Below are 12,731 nucleotides of genomic sequence, written 5' to 3' on the forward strand. Positions count from 1 at the left end.
GCACTATAGACTTGATCAAATGGCTGAAAAATACTGAAAAATTGGGGGCTTAACTTGCACATGATTATGCATTGAAAAGAAACAAAAGAGGTGAAAGTACTGAGCAGCCTCTCAGCTCAGAAACGATAAAAGAGAAGTCAGAAGGTCTGCAACTGCCTTTATCAGCTGAGATGCTGGCCTTACCCCAGGTAAAAGGGGTTTTCTAGTACCTTGTGATGAGCTATGAGAAGCCAGTACCAGCAACCCTCTCAAGCAAAGCCACAGTTACCAACACAAAACACTCTGCAACTTTGTTAAGTTCAAAAGAAAAAAAAAGTTACTTTCAAAGCGGATGCAAGTTTGGTGAGCCCCGTCAAAAATTCTCCTGGCAACTTTTCTGAGAGAAAGAAAAGAAAAATGCTCTTTTTTCCTTCTGCAGTGAACAGAAACCTTGAATTTTTGCTAATGGTCACCAGGAGTCATTTATCACACAAATCAGGTAGCTTGTTTCTGTAATGAATGAGGATCCCATGCAAGGAACAGCGAGGCAGGTATCATGATTCATTGGGCTGCTAGTAAGTGACAGGAGTCATACAAGCTTAGGAGGGAAAGAAAAGAGGAAAGGCTTTACATTAGGTTTTTAGCCTAAAGGGAAGTTTTATATATAGACAATAAAGACATTCTGCCTTCTGATTTATGTTGGAATAAGCAAGGAAAAGTTCTGGCCTGCCTCCAGGTGAATTGCTCCCAGCAGTGCACTCTGGTGCAGACAGATTAGGAATGGCCACACTGCTGGGGAACAACAAGGTTCCTGCTCCTCTGCTCGGCACTGAACCCACCACAGATGGCAAGTCCATTAGCTCCATCCTCATGGTGAACCAACACAGCTGATGCCTTAATATCAACATTTCTACTTTCCATAAACTCAAGCAGCTCGGAGATCCTTTGCCTACCCGTGATCAGAGGTAAGAGGAGCTCCCCCAGCCCACACACCAAGTCTGCTTGTTCAGGCACCGAGCCCCGGGGGAAGCTGTGCCCGTGGGAAGTGGCCCACGAGGGAGTCAGCTTTAATTCCTGATGCACACATAACACATGCCATTAATGAGGGGCTGTTTCTCTTTGCTGCCGTGCTATTGGTTTTAAATAGTCGAGTCCTAATCTCCCAATCAATCATCTTCAAAATCAGTACGCTTTAGTCATCAATCAAATGCATTTTTGCGGGCAAGCAGGAAGTGTTATTTAGCAAGGAGGCAGCAATTTTTAAACCTCCATTTTTCTTCAGCTGCCTGAATTAAAGAAAAATTAGAGTCCTTGCAGATGTCTCTGACATCACAACAGAGTTGTAGAGCAGCGTTCTGCTCTCGTTGGGGAAAGGCCCCACGCTGAGGAAATCAGCTGAATGGACAAGATCTGCTGAGGGACCAACTCTGGATGAATCAAACTTGGATTCCTTGACCAAATGTGCCCATCTCTGAGCTTATCCCCCCTGAAGAGTCAGAGAACCCTCATCAGTGAACACAGGAACAGAGGACCTCACAAACCAGGTACCAAAATGGAACTCCATTAGTAACACTAATTATGAAATATGGCCTATGTTCATGCTTCTCCAATTAATCTAGCACAGGAACTCTCTGAAGATAGTTGAATTCTGGAGCGAATATAAAGCTGTTGAACTTTAAAGGGGGAGAGTGTCAAAGGCACAAATGGCACTTAACTTCCAATTATGCCTTGGAGAAAGTTCCACTAATGGCTAATATAGCTGATTTATTTTCATAACCTTTAATTACTTCACACCAGGTTTTTTTTATTTTACTGAACAGTATAATCAGTTCAACAGAGCAGCTCAAAAACAATGTGCAGACTGAAAAAGGTCTGCTCCAATGCCAGCTTTCTTTATACAAATTTAAATTCCTTATCAATTTTATATAATTATACGTCTCAATAAGTGGGAATACTTGCACTTAATTATAACATCCACGTACAGTAGACAGTAGCTAACAGGAAATCTGATTATTAGTATTTTCTCTCCATTAGATTTCATCAATGTTATTATTGGGAGGATATAGTTAGGGATGAAGACCACAGTTTTGTTTAGACCAATATAAAGTCAGGGGGATTCTCCTCTTTTAGTAATACAAGCTATAATATTCGTGATGTTTATTGCTTTGACAGCTTGCAAAACCAGTACCCCAAGACATCCAGCAGGGCCAAACAATGAGGGAAAACCACACAATTTCAGGTCTTGTCGCAAACTATTCCCTTGTGCCACAGGTGGAGGCTGAAACATCTGCAAAGCATCCAGGGTGATCTAGCGGCACATTTCTTAAAGCAGAACTCCTGTTTTTTATTTAATTTTAAACATAGGAGTCTTAATTAAGGTGTTTTACGTGCCCTGGGGATTTTCGAAGCCTTCTGGCGAGAGCGTGGCCGCAGGCAGGGAGGGAGGGAGGGAGAGAGGGCTGTGCGCCCCGGAGTGAGGGGAGAGCAGCCGCTGCCTCGCAAAAGCGAGAAGCGATTGCCCTCTAGTGCCCAAAGCGAGCCGAGGATGCACAGTCCGAGGAGGGGGAGTTGAAGATTTGTTCCAAATTACCTGCCTGTCTCCTGCTGACCCAACAGGCTTTTTGCAGCAGCTCTTTAGGGCGGGGGACACATCAGCCAGCCCTGGAGGCTGCCCCTCCCGCGGTGAGCCAGAGCCCTGATCTGATAAACCCTGGGAGTCGGGATGAGTGACTCATCAATGTCACCCGAACTCCAGCACCGTCTAGCACAGGATGCTTCACTTGATCCGCTGTTATCTTTTGAGGAAATCTTAATTGGAGGTTGAATAAGAAGTGAAATCCCAGCAAGCAGACAATTGCAGAACAAGGGAAGCACCAAAGCAGGGCAAATACTCTTAAGATTATCAGGATGACTTCAATTTCCTAATGGAAGCTGCAATTTCTTTTCTGTTTCTTTTCTCACACATCGGAAAGGAATACATGTAGAAGAGGTTTCTGATTTCTGTCCCTACCTGGCACCTCTCTTGGCCAGTTGTGTGACACAGCAGGGTCACTGCTGGAATAGCCCACATTCTAGGGATATCCATCTCCTTGCAAGCTTCCAACTGAGGAAGGTAAATCAGAGGAGAGCTTGAACCTGCCAGAGTCACAAATGGTCTCAGAAAACAACTCCCTCTCTTCTAAATGTCTCTTACAATCATTTTCCACTTCTAGGTGCAAACCTTAAGGTGAATGAGTAGTTTTCAAAACACAAGTCAGAAGTGTATTCTGAGTTAATGGAGGAGGACACATCAACTGATAAGTATCTGCCTGGAAAAAGCATTTCTTCCCTGCAGTTCCAAAATCATTCATTGTTTACTGTCTCGCATTGTTCCAATAGACAAACAATATAAATAATTCAAAAAGATGTTAATTCCTACTTAAATCCATCGAGCAGCATGGGCTATTTATTTAGTTAGCTTTAGCTCTCTCTGGAACACAGGGTTTACTGTTACCAATGGCAATTTTTCCTGAGTTTAGGCAGAACTGCCAGGAATTGCACAAAACCTTCAGAGCAATGAGGGTTTAGCACCTCGCAATTCACCCATACAGGGACAGATCAGAGGCCGAGGGCTTTATCCAGAGGTGTCATGGACCAGCACAAACACCTACTTGCCCACCTCGCACTGGAACAGCTCCCTTGAGGTACTTCCCATTTATCCCTGATGGAGGCAGAGCCATGCACAGCTGCACCCTGCAATTGTAGCAGCCTGTTCATTCACTTAGAAAATCCCCACAAGATCTTTGTAGTTCCTAAACAGGACCACTGATGGCTCTGGGTGCGGAATGGAAACTGGAGAGAAAGCCCTACAAATCTTTCCTCAAACTCCGGACGTGTCTTTCACTTCATTCATGTTAGTTTTCCAATCCAACACAGAATTTATCTCTTATGCAGTTTGAATTTGGCACAGAACACAGTCCCATATTAAAAAAAGATTCACTTCGTCCTAATTTTGCCCCTAAAATCTTCCACTGTTCCCATTTGCAATAGCAACAACATATTTTAGGTAAGAAGAGCTGATAAGTAGATGCACATCCTCAAAAAGTTACGTTCAGAGTTCATTTCTGCATCCTAAGAATACGGGGGAGCTGTTTAATGCAGCTTATCTTAATGCACCGAGAAAGCAAGTGACACTGAGTGCTCCTTGAACTACTCAGAAACTTCCCTCTCTACTCAGATTACCAGTATCAATCACCGGCCTTATTAATGTGTGTTTTTAATTGCTTTATGGATTTTGTTTTACTTACTCCTCTTTTACTTCTTGCTGCAGATAATGTTGAGAGTCCTCTTCATTGATTATTGGCATCTGCTGCATTCTGAGCAAACCTCTTTCAATTTATCTCTCCGGATCTTTTGACTTCCCGCTCCGACAGCTTTACAGCCTCCCCGAACGCTTCATAAATGCTCTGCGATGGTCACATGAACGTCTTGGAAGGGGAACCTCCGCAACTCCTCCTTCCTATGGCACTTTAGGAAGAGCACCCGGAACTGCGGCAAGTCCAGCAGGAGCTGGAAGCCCCGCCAAAGATGAATCTCATCGGGAAGCTCCGCAGAAGCTTCCGAACGCTGGTCATTCTCCTGGCCACCTTCTGCTTGGCAAGTATTGTCATCTCTGCCTATTTCCTCTACACTGGCTACAAGCAGGACATGGCCCTCGTGGAAAGCACCGGTAAGGCAGAGTGCGAGGAGCTCAAACTTCTGCCCTACAGGTCTGCAGAGCTGAGGACTCCTAAGCCAATTGATCCCTCTAGGACTGATCCCACTGTGCTCCTGTTTGTGGAAAGCCAGTACTCCCAGCTGGGGCAAGACATCATAGCCATCCTCGAGTCCAGCAAGTTTCAGTACCACATGGTCATCGCACCAGCCAAGGGGGACATTCCCCCGCTCACAGACAACGGGAGAGGCAAGTACACGATTGTTATATATGAGAATATTTTAAAGTACGTGTCCATGGACTCGTGGAATAGAGAGCTTCTGGAAAAATACTGTGTGGAATACAGTGTTAGCATAATTGGTTTTCATAAAGCCAACGAGAACAGCTCCCCGAGCATCAGACTGAAAGGGCTGCCATTGCAGCTGTACAACAACGTGGCCCTCAGAGACTGTGTGGTGAACGCTCAGTCGCCCCTGCTGCGCATCACCAAAGCGCCCAGGCTGGAGAAGGGCCCCCTGCCTGGCGAGGACTGGACCGTGTTCCAGTTCAACCATTCCACCTACCAGCCCGTGCTCCTGAGCGAGCTGCAGCCCTCCAGGCCCACCCCCGCCACACTGCCCAGGGCTGCTCTCTATGCAACCGTCATCCAGGACTTGGGCCTGCACGACGGCATCCAGAGAGTCCTCTTTGGGAACAACCTGACCTTCTGGCTCCACAAGCTCATCTTCATCGACGCCATCTCTTTCCTGTCGGGAAAGAAGCTCACGCTCTCCTTGGAGAGGTACATTCTGGTTGACATAGACGACATCTTTGTCGGGAAGGAGGGGACAAGGATGAACATCAACGACGTGAAGGTAAGGCAAGAACTGGGAGATACCGTCCCAGACACATGTGTGTGCTAATGGGTGTTTAAAAAGAGACAAAGCTTGAGAAAGCTGAGAAGCTCCTTTTCCTGTTAAGGGCTGAAAGTGCAGCCAGCAGATACATAAACCACAACCTGAGATTAAAAACCATTTTTCCCACGTAGGTACAGAGATGTGCTTATGGATGTGTGTATGCAGGGGCATACACTTGTACGTTACACACATATAATATCTTCTAGAGACCTTCTCTGTATTATTTCTCTCACTATTACTGCAAGGTAGACAGAACAATACAGGACTTTTTAAGCCTCACCATCACTGAATTTAGAAAGAACAGAATGAGCACAATGAAGAAAAGAGCCTGAAGAAGTTACGGCCCTGCTAACAGATTTAGCAGGATCATTGTCATTACCAGACTAGCAGGTAAGCATTTAAAGTTAGCAGTGACAGGGTGGAAGCACAGCATGCACTTGAGCAAGTGAAATAACCATGTGACAGAGTCAAAGGCCCACAGACTACTCACTGGGGGCTCTTCTACACTTATTTTCCTGATCTGTAGTATCCAGAGACACCATTAAATTTGTTCAGAGTAATTTTCAAAGATGTGTACAACTTGGAAAGAATAGACGGAGCTCAACAGCATGACAGTTATTTCTTGTCATTTTCCACACCTGGGAATCGTAGCCTGAGATTAACTGAATCCCTAAGCATGCAATATCACATTCTCCAGCCTTCATTCTGGAGGGTTTTTCCTGTAAATACCCAATGCTTTCAAGAACAATAAGCAAGCCTTTTGTTTTTAAAAGCTGATTTCCATTTAATTTCTAAACCCTTATTTCTGTTTCTACAATTTCTATATTCATTTGTCTCCTCATCCAGACCACTGAGGTACCCAAATACCCAGCAAGAGCAGCAGTCTCTCATGCAAACGGAACAATTTTGCACATCAGAACACTTGGGGTAATTCTATTAGCCAAACCAGGCATATGAATGCTCATCAGGGCTGATTCTGAGCACCAGGCACACCAAGTGCCTGGTGCCTTTGAGATCTGAGCACTTGCGCACAAGCCCAGCGATCAAGTGCTCTCTCTCTGGAAATACGTGGGGAAATGCTCTGAGATAGGGCTTGTACACAAGAGGAAATTAACTCAAAAGGCAATTGTGAAGCAAGTTTTTCAGCAATAGCATCCCGCCTGCGCCTTTTTGAGAGCTTCTTTCTGACGTGGTTTGCTCCACTAAGGAAGCCTGTGACTATTGCACAGTGGTTAAAGAGCCCCCACTGCCAGCAGAGGAGTGTCCACACAGAGACACTTGCAAATTCAGAGCTCTCACTGGAATCATCTCATTATGCAGGAAAAAACCCAAGTCACCTCCATTACTATCCAGCAGTCAACAGCATTGCTAGGCAAAGCTTTCCAGCTGTGCTTGGCACAGCAACCACGCTTCCGCGCTCATTACAGGGGACACAGCAGAAAATTCCACATCCGGGGGCTGCAGTAGGAGCTGGATGCTGTTAAAAGCGTTCACAATTATATTTATGTGCTGCATGCATTTACCCATCTGAAAACCAACCAGTCCACACTGCTGCATATCTAGACAATAACAAGGAAAAACATCTGCTAGGATTCAGACCTTTTAATTTTTGTTCTTTTTTTCAAGCAATGCATGGTGAGCTTTCTTGCATTCATTATGTTTGAGCCAGGGTATAAAGAGAAGCTTTCATTCTCCCACAATTCTCCAGTGCCAAATTAGCAGCCCACTTCCCTCACAAAAACACCAGAAGTGCCACTCAGAGGATAAAAACCCCCTCCTCACCTCACACAAGAAATCATGCCACAAACACTAATCACAGGGAGAAATCATCTACAGGAACAGGCTCAGAACCAGCCTTCCCCTCAAGCTCTCTTTTGGGAACAATAAAAAGTTTATCTCCCATTTTTAGGTGAATATTTCACACATAAACCCACCCTGCAACTTGAGCACCCATAGGTACTTCTGCCCTCAGCACTATGGGTTTCATTTCAGATCAGTTACCTGGCACAGATTTGTTCCTCGGGGTATTTCACCAGCACTTGCTACACAAATCAGTCTGTTCCTACAGACTGGACATCCCCAGAACACATTAACCCACAGAACAGAAACCTGTTAATGAACATAACACCTAAAGCAGAGTGCACCTCGGTTAGCTCACAGAGAAGGATAATTACAGCCTGTTAGAGCACAATCTCCCAAGTCACTGGGGGAAAGAGGCAATTAAGAACCAGCGGACCTGCCTTCACCCCGCAGAGGTACAGCAGCTTTGCTTGAGAGGCAGAAATAACAACAACTTAGGAGGCTTATATTTCTGGGATGGCAAAGCATTGCCCTGCCTTTGGGAGGAGTGGCTGTGGCTGCTCACAGAGGGTTCACTTGGCAGAGATGTAGGGACTCTCTACTAGGCTCTCCAAAGGTGCCATGCTCACCCAAATCCCTTGGGAATGCTTCAATACACAACAAGTCTTCTGATACCAATATTGGCAAGTAACAATAATCAAACAAGTAAACCTGAGTAATTACTTCCTCCAACCCAAATGGTTTTACTCCCTCACAAAGCTGTTTCTCAATTAGATGCCTCAGGGAAATATACATATATTATTTTATGAAGGGTGGGATCAGTTCCAAAAACAGATTAGAGAACAGGGTTATTATGGCTCTCTTTACCACACAAGACCTCCTAGTCCCTGGTGTTGAAGAAGTCGTGCAAGGTCATGTCTGGCTAAGTAATTAACAGGAACTCAGCAGAGCCACAGAAAGCTGTTTTTCCATGCTTTGTGGAGTTGCATCTTGAGCCTAGTGAGCCTCTGCAAATGAATTTCTCCCTTTCCTGACTGCCAATATATTATCTCAGGGCTTGACTTTAGAAGGTAAAAGAATTCATCAAATAATTCACAGAAAGAGTGAATTTGTGTACTTGTAAATGATACTGGCTCCCAGCCACATGAGTCCTGTATCACTGGCATCAGTTTTTTGGCAAAAAAAACCCTGTAAATGTCTTTTTATGCTGTGTCTGGGAGAGCCACACAGACAAAATACAAAGCTTTCACCTTTAAAGTTTCCTTTTAACTGAGCACAAGGAGGGCTGCATTACCCAGACAAGGACTAAGAACTTGCTTAAGTATTTCTATTTTTTTCTATTGCCACAGTATGAGCTAGTACAATATTTACTTACCCAAGAAGAGCTCAAGGCAGCCACCAGGGCTTTTCCAACACCTTTCACAAACACACATCCTATTGTTAACTCAAAAGCCCTGAGAGGGCACAGTGCAAGCTAAGGCATTTACTTTTTAATAAACAAAGCAAATAAAAAAAACACTCCAAAAGAAGCAAAAAGCTTGAGTCTTTCTACCCTCCTCTTAGCTCTAGGATTTAGACTGCAGCACATCTTCTGGGTGGACCCAGGAATGACCTGTTCCCCTCTTCTCCCACTCTCCCAGCTGGAGCTGATAAGATGATCAAGGAGAAATTGCCTGTCCCAACACCACCATATCCCACAGCCCCTTTCTCTTAAAGCTCTATTTTCCTTTCTGTAATCCCTTTAATTGTCACTGTAGGGATGGGAGCATCCTTCAGCTTTCTGAGCTGCAATAAAATGACAGAGCCATGCTTGGGAATGTCTTTTGTGGTAGTGCTGACTGCAGGCCTTCCTTCTCCTTGCAGCCTGCCTGCCCTTCTCCTGCTGCCTCCCCCTCTGAGCTCCACTTCCTTCAGTAGAAATAAGAATTGCATTAGTCTCTGACACCTCCTCACTGCCACAGTCTGCACTTTGTCTTTGACCTTCAGCATCATTAAAATGCCTGGAACACTTAAAGCCTGTGATTTCTGGCTCATTTTAGTGTTTTCAAGACAAGAATTCACGTTGGAGTCACATCTTTCCTGGCAACTCCGAATTAAAATGTACTGGCACGGCAGGGAGCTGAGCTCAACCACTCAATCTCTCCAGCATATGATTATCCCTGATTTTTGTGCAAGGACAACTTCCCTCAGGTAGAACTACTGGAAATGTCTGGGCCACATCAGCAGGTATGGCAAAATGGTCAGTCCTGAGATAAAACAGCCACTCTGATTTCCCTTCTAATAACAATAAAGCCCCTGCCAGTGAAGGAACACACCCATGGCCAGGCCCAGGGAGAAGCTGGGCCCAGGAGATGTGTGAGCACAAGAACCCAGCATTAGTCACTGCAGGCTGGGTGGCATTTCTGTCACCTTTTAAAGCGCTTCAGAGTGACAGGGAAGAACACAATGAAGTGGAGTTCTAGAGCTCCCACTTTTGGACCATCTTAAAATTCTTTAAAAATCAATTTAAAAAGCAGCTGAGAGGCATTGCATGAAAACTTTAATAATCTTACTTAAAAATAAGAGTGCTCCATTCCGCTTCATCAGAGATGACAGTTCATTCAATATTTTCCTTGTTCAGGTCTCTTGAATCACCCAATTCTTTCTGTAATAATTTGAGTGTTGAATACTGCTCAAGTGCCTTGTCAAGACACATCAGACAAAATGTTCCACACACTTCTTTTGTTTCAACAGGGCCTGCTCTTTCATTCAGAATTTTAGTACCAACGTAGCTGAAAACCACAATTCCCTGCAGAAGCTGTATCCTTCTCCTTGGCAGCCGGATGGATTTGCCGTCTATCCGGGTACCCTCCCTGAATTAAAACACACTTGGGGTTCTCTCATCTGCCAGGTTCCCACCCAAGGTTAGGTGGCCTTGACAGTGTTTTATACAGTCTTGCCAGAAAAGAGATTCTGGTGGCTCAAATTTCCTACCTCTTGAATTGATTAACCAGTTATGTCCCTAGCAAGATTCTCCTGAGTGTTTGAAAACTCACTCGGTCCTCTTCTGTCCCAGAGAACACGCTGGTTTTTGGTCTATAGGGTTACATGACTCCAAGGAGTTCAAGCTGGTATTGTTTGTACAAGCACCACAGAAATATCTTGAAGTCTGGGGCTTTTTATCCAAGGAAAAAAGTATAATATTCCACAAAGCAACAAATTAATTACACAAAAAAGCAACAACAAAATAATAAACAAAAAAAAAAAACCAAACTGAGAGAGAAAACATCATTCTGGCTATATGAACTCAAGAGCTCTTAATTTTGAAAAGGATTTTAAAATTTGATGTTTTAAAAAATGTCACAGTGCATTTCAAAATATGGAAATGGCAGGTTTTCCAGGTCACATTCAGAGGTTTCTCATGCTCACATCCTGCGCCAAGCACCACTGACTTGTGACACATTCCTCCTCTACGCTTGCACTGATATCCTGGATTTGTATTTATTCTTTGAATCCTTTCTCTAAAACAATTCTGAAGTCATAGGTGGTATCAAACTGGAGTCTATTTCCAGGATACACGTGGTACTCTAATTTAGCTTCACTTTGGGAATCCATAGGAGCCAAAAAACACATCTGCTTTATATCAACCCCTCGAGAGACCTGCATTAACCTGAGCTTTAAAACAAGGCGTATTAGTTAAAAAGGAGCACTAACAGTTGCTTCCTGCACAGAAAACACCACTCTGAAATGATGGAATAGCCTTGTAGAAGGGCCAGGCGGTGCAGACTGCAAGAGCAGTTATAATTATTGCCTTAAAAGCACTTGAAGCAACAATAAACACATTACCAGGAACCCATCTATAATGCAGCTCCTTCAGGAGCAGCGTTACTTAAGTGACTTTAAATATGCCTTTGTCATCCAAATGGGAGCAGGAGGAACACTTAGAGCAAAAGCTCAATTTAGCACTGTTGGCATTATTCAAATGATGTGCAAGTGGCAACGCTCAGGAAAAGGGTGGGTACAGGGAAGGATGGACAAATAGGTGAGGAACAGAAAAAATCTCCAAGAGAGAAATTTCAATTTTCAAAGACTTCAGTTTTTTAGCAATAATTAACTAGGCATTTTCTGTCCACATCTGTGCCACAATGCAGTATAACACTAAATATTTGACTGTGTCTGGCTTCAAATCCTTAGACATATCCATCTCTCCATCCACCCCTATAGCTTTATATACATATCCTCACACAAATCAAATCTTAGAGTCTGCATCTTTTCTATGAATATGGCCTGAGATCCCTTCAATTAGTGCTTTTATTTCCCATGTTCTACACCTCCACCCATTTTCTTTCCATCTAGGCAGAAAAAGTACTAAAGTATTTTTTTGGCCTCGTGTGAAATTCTAATGCAGGACTACTTAGTAATTTAAATAATTCATTTTGTGTCAACAGAATTTCTAATGTTAAATACATTAACTTAAACCTTAAGTAATCACACTGTTCTATAGATAATATCTTATAAAAGTTAAGAATTTCTCCCCGCAAATGTCAGGGAGAAAACAAAACTCTTTTTATTTAATTCCATTAAGAATTTAATCTTCAAAATTCACAAGAAAATTAAAGGATAAATTCTTGACCACTTCCTACAAACCAGTGTATTAGTTAAAACCTCTGGGACTTTCTGGGCAGTGTTTTCTATCATCAGGATTTGATTTACTGCAATACATTGCCTGCACTGGAGTGTTCTGATCTCAAGCTGCAGCATTTATCATTGATGAGGGGAGCATACAGTAAGAAGCTGCTGTATTTGCAGCAGTGGAGGCTGGCACAGAAGGCACCAAGGCAGCCTGGAGTCCCTCCAGCCCGACAGCTTCTGTGAGAAATTAAACTTTCCCCTTTCAGAGTCCAGAGTTTGCCTTCTTAAGGAAATAAATCCATGCATTACATACTTTTTTCCCCTCTTTAGAAGCACAAATTATAACTATCCTTTACCAAGCCATGAAAATTTCTCTAAATATTTCTAAGCCTTACTCTTTGTTATGTTTTTGTTCTTCCTGCTAATTACCAGCACTCTCTTTAGTCTGCTGTTCACATTTTTCATCCAGACAGCATCCAAACACAAATGGGACCTGTGGTGTGGTGGTAGACACTCAGCTTCTCTAGCATATGACATCCCTGCTATTTTTGACACTTCTGATTCGAAAAGGCTGAATCCTTTACCTCAGATTTCAACTTTTTAACTGATGTAGCCATTAAATCGGCATTTTAGCCTTCAGTTTTAAAAACCCACAAATTAAATCTATTAAAACTAGTACCACCTTCACAATACTTTCTGACCAAGGTATGGAAAAAATACAGAGTCAGAGGCTGGGATTTTCATTTTCATCC

The 12,731-nt window shown here is 43.5% G+C and overlaps 1 protein-coding gene across 2 annotated transcripts in view; it reads left to right on the top strand.

Annotated features, from left to right (window-relative positions):
- The first annotated feature begins 4,363 nt into the window (after positions 1-4,363).
- Positions 4,364-12,731, top strand: part of LOC102107509 (N-deacetylase and N-sulfotransferase 4) — a 54,156-nt gene continuing 45,788 nt past the window's right edge. For both annotated transcript variants that reach the window (XR_015772656.1, XM_005532149.2), the window contains exon 1: positions 4,364-5,526. Coding sequence is in view for 1 of the 2 variants with exons in the window: in XM_005532149.2 (XP_005532206.1) it covers positions 4,546-5,526 (981 nt within the window). In the remaining variant the exon portion in view is untranslated. The remainder of the gene's footprint in view (positions 5,527-12,731) is intronic.

This window comes from Pseudopodoces humilis, chromosome 6 (assembly GCF_049639895.1).
Source record: "Pseudopodoces humilis isolate 2021_Gansu_Grassland_sample_001 chromosome 6, ASM4963989v1, whole genome shotgun sequence".
NCBI classification, from domain to species: Eukaryota; Metazoa; Chordata; class Aves; order Passeriformes; family Paridae; genus Pseudopodoces; species Pseudopodoces humilis.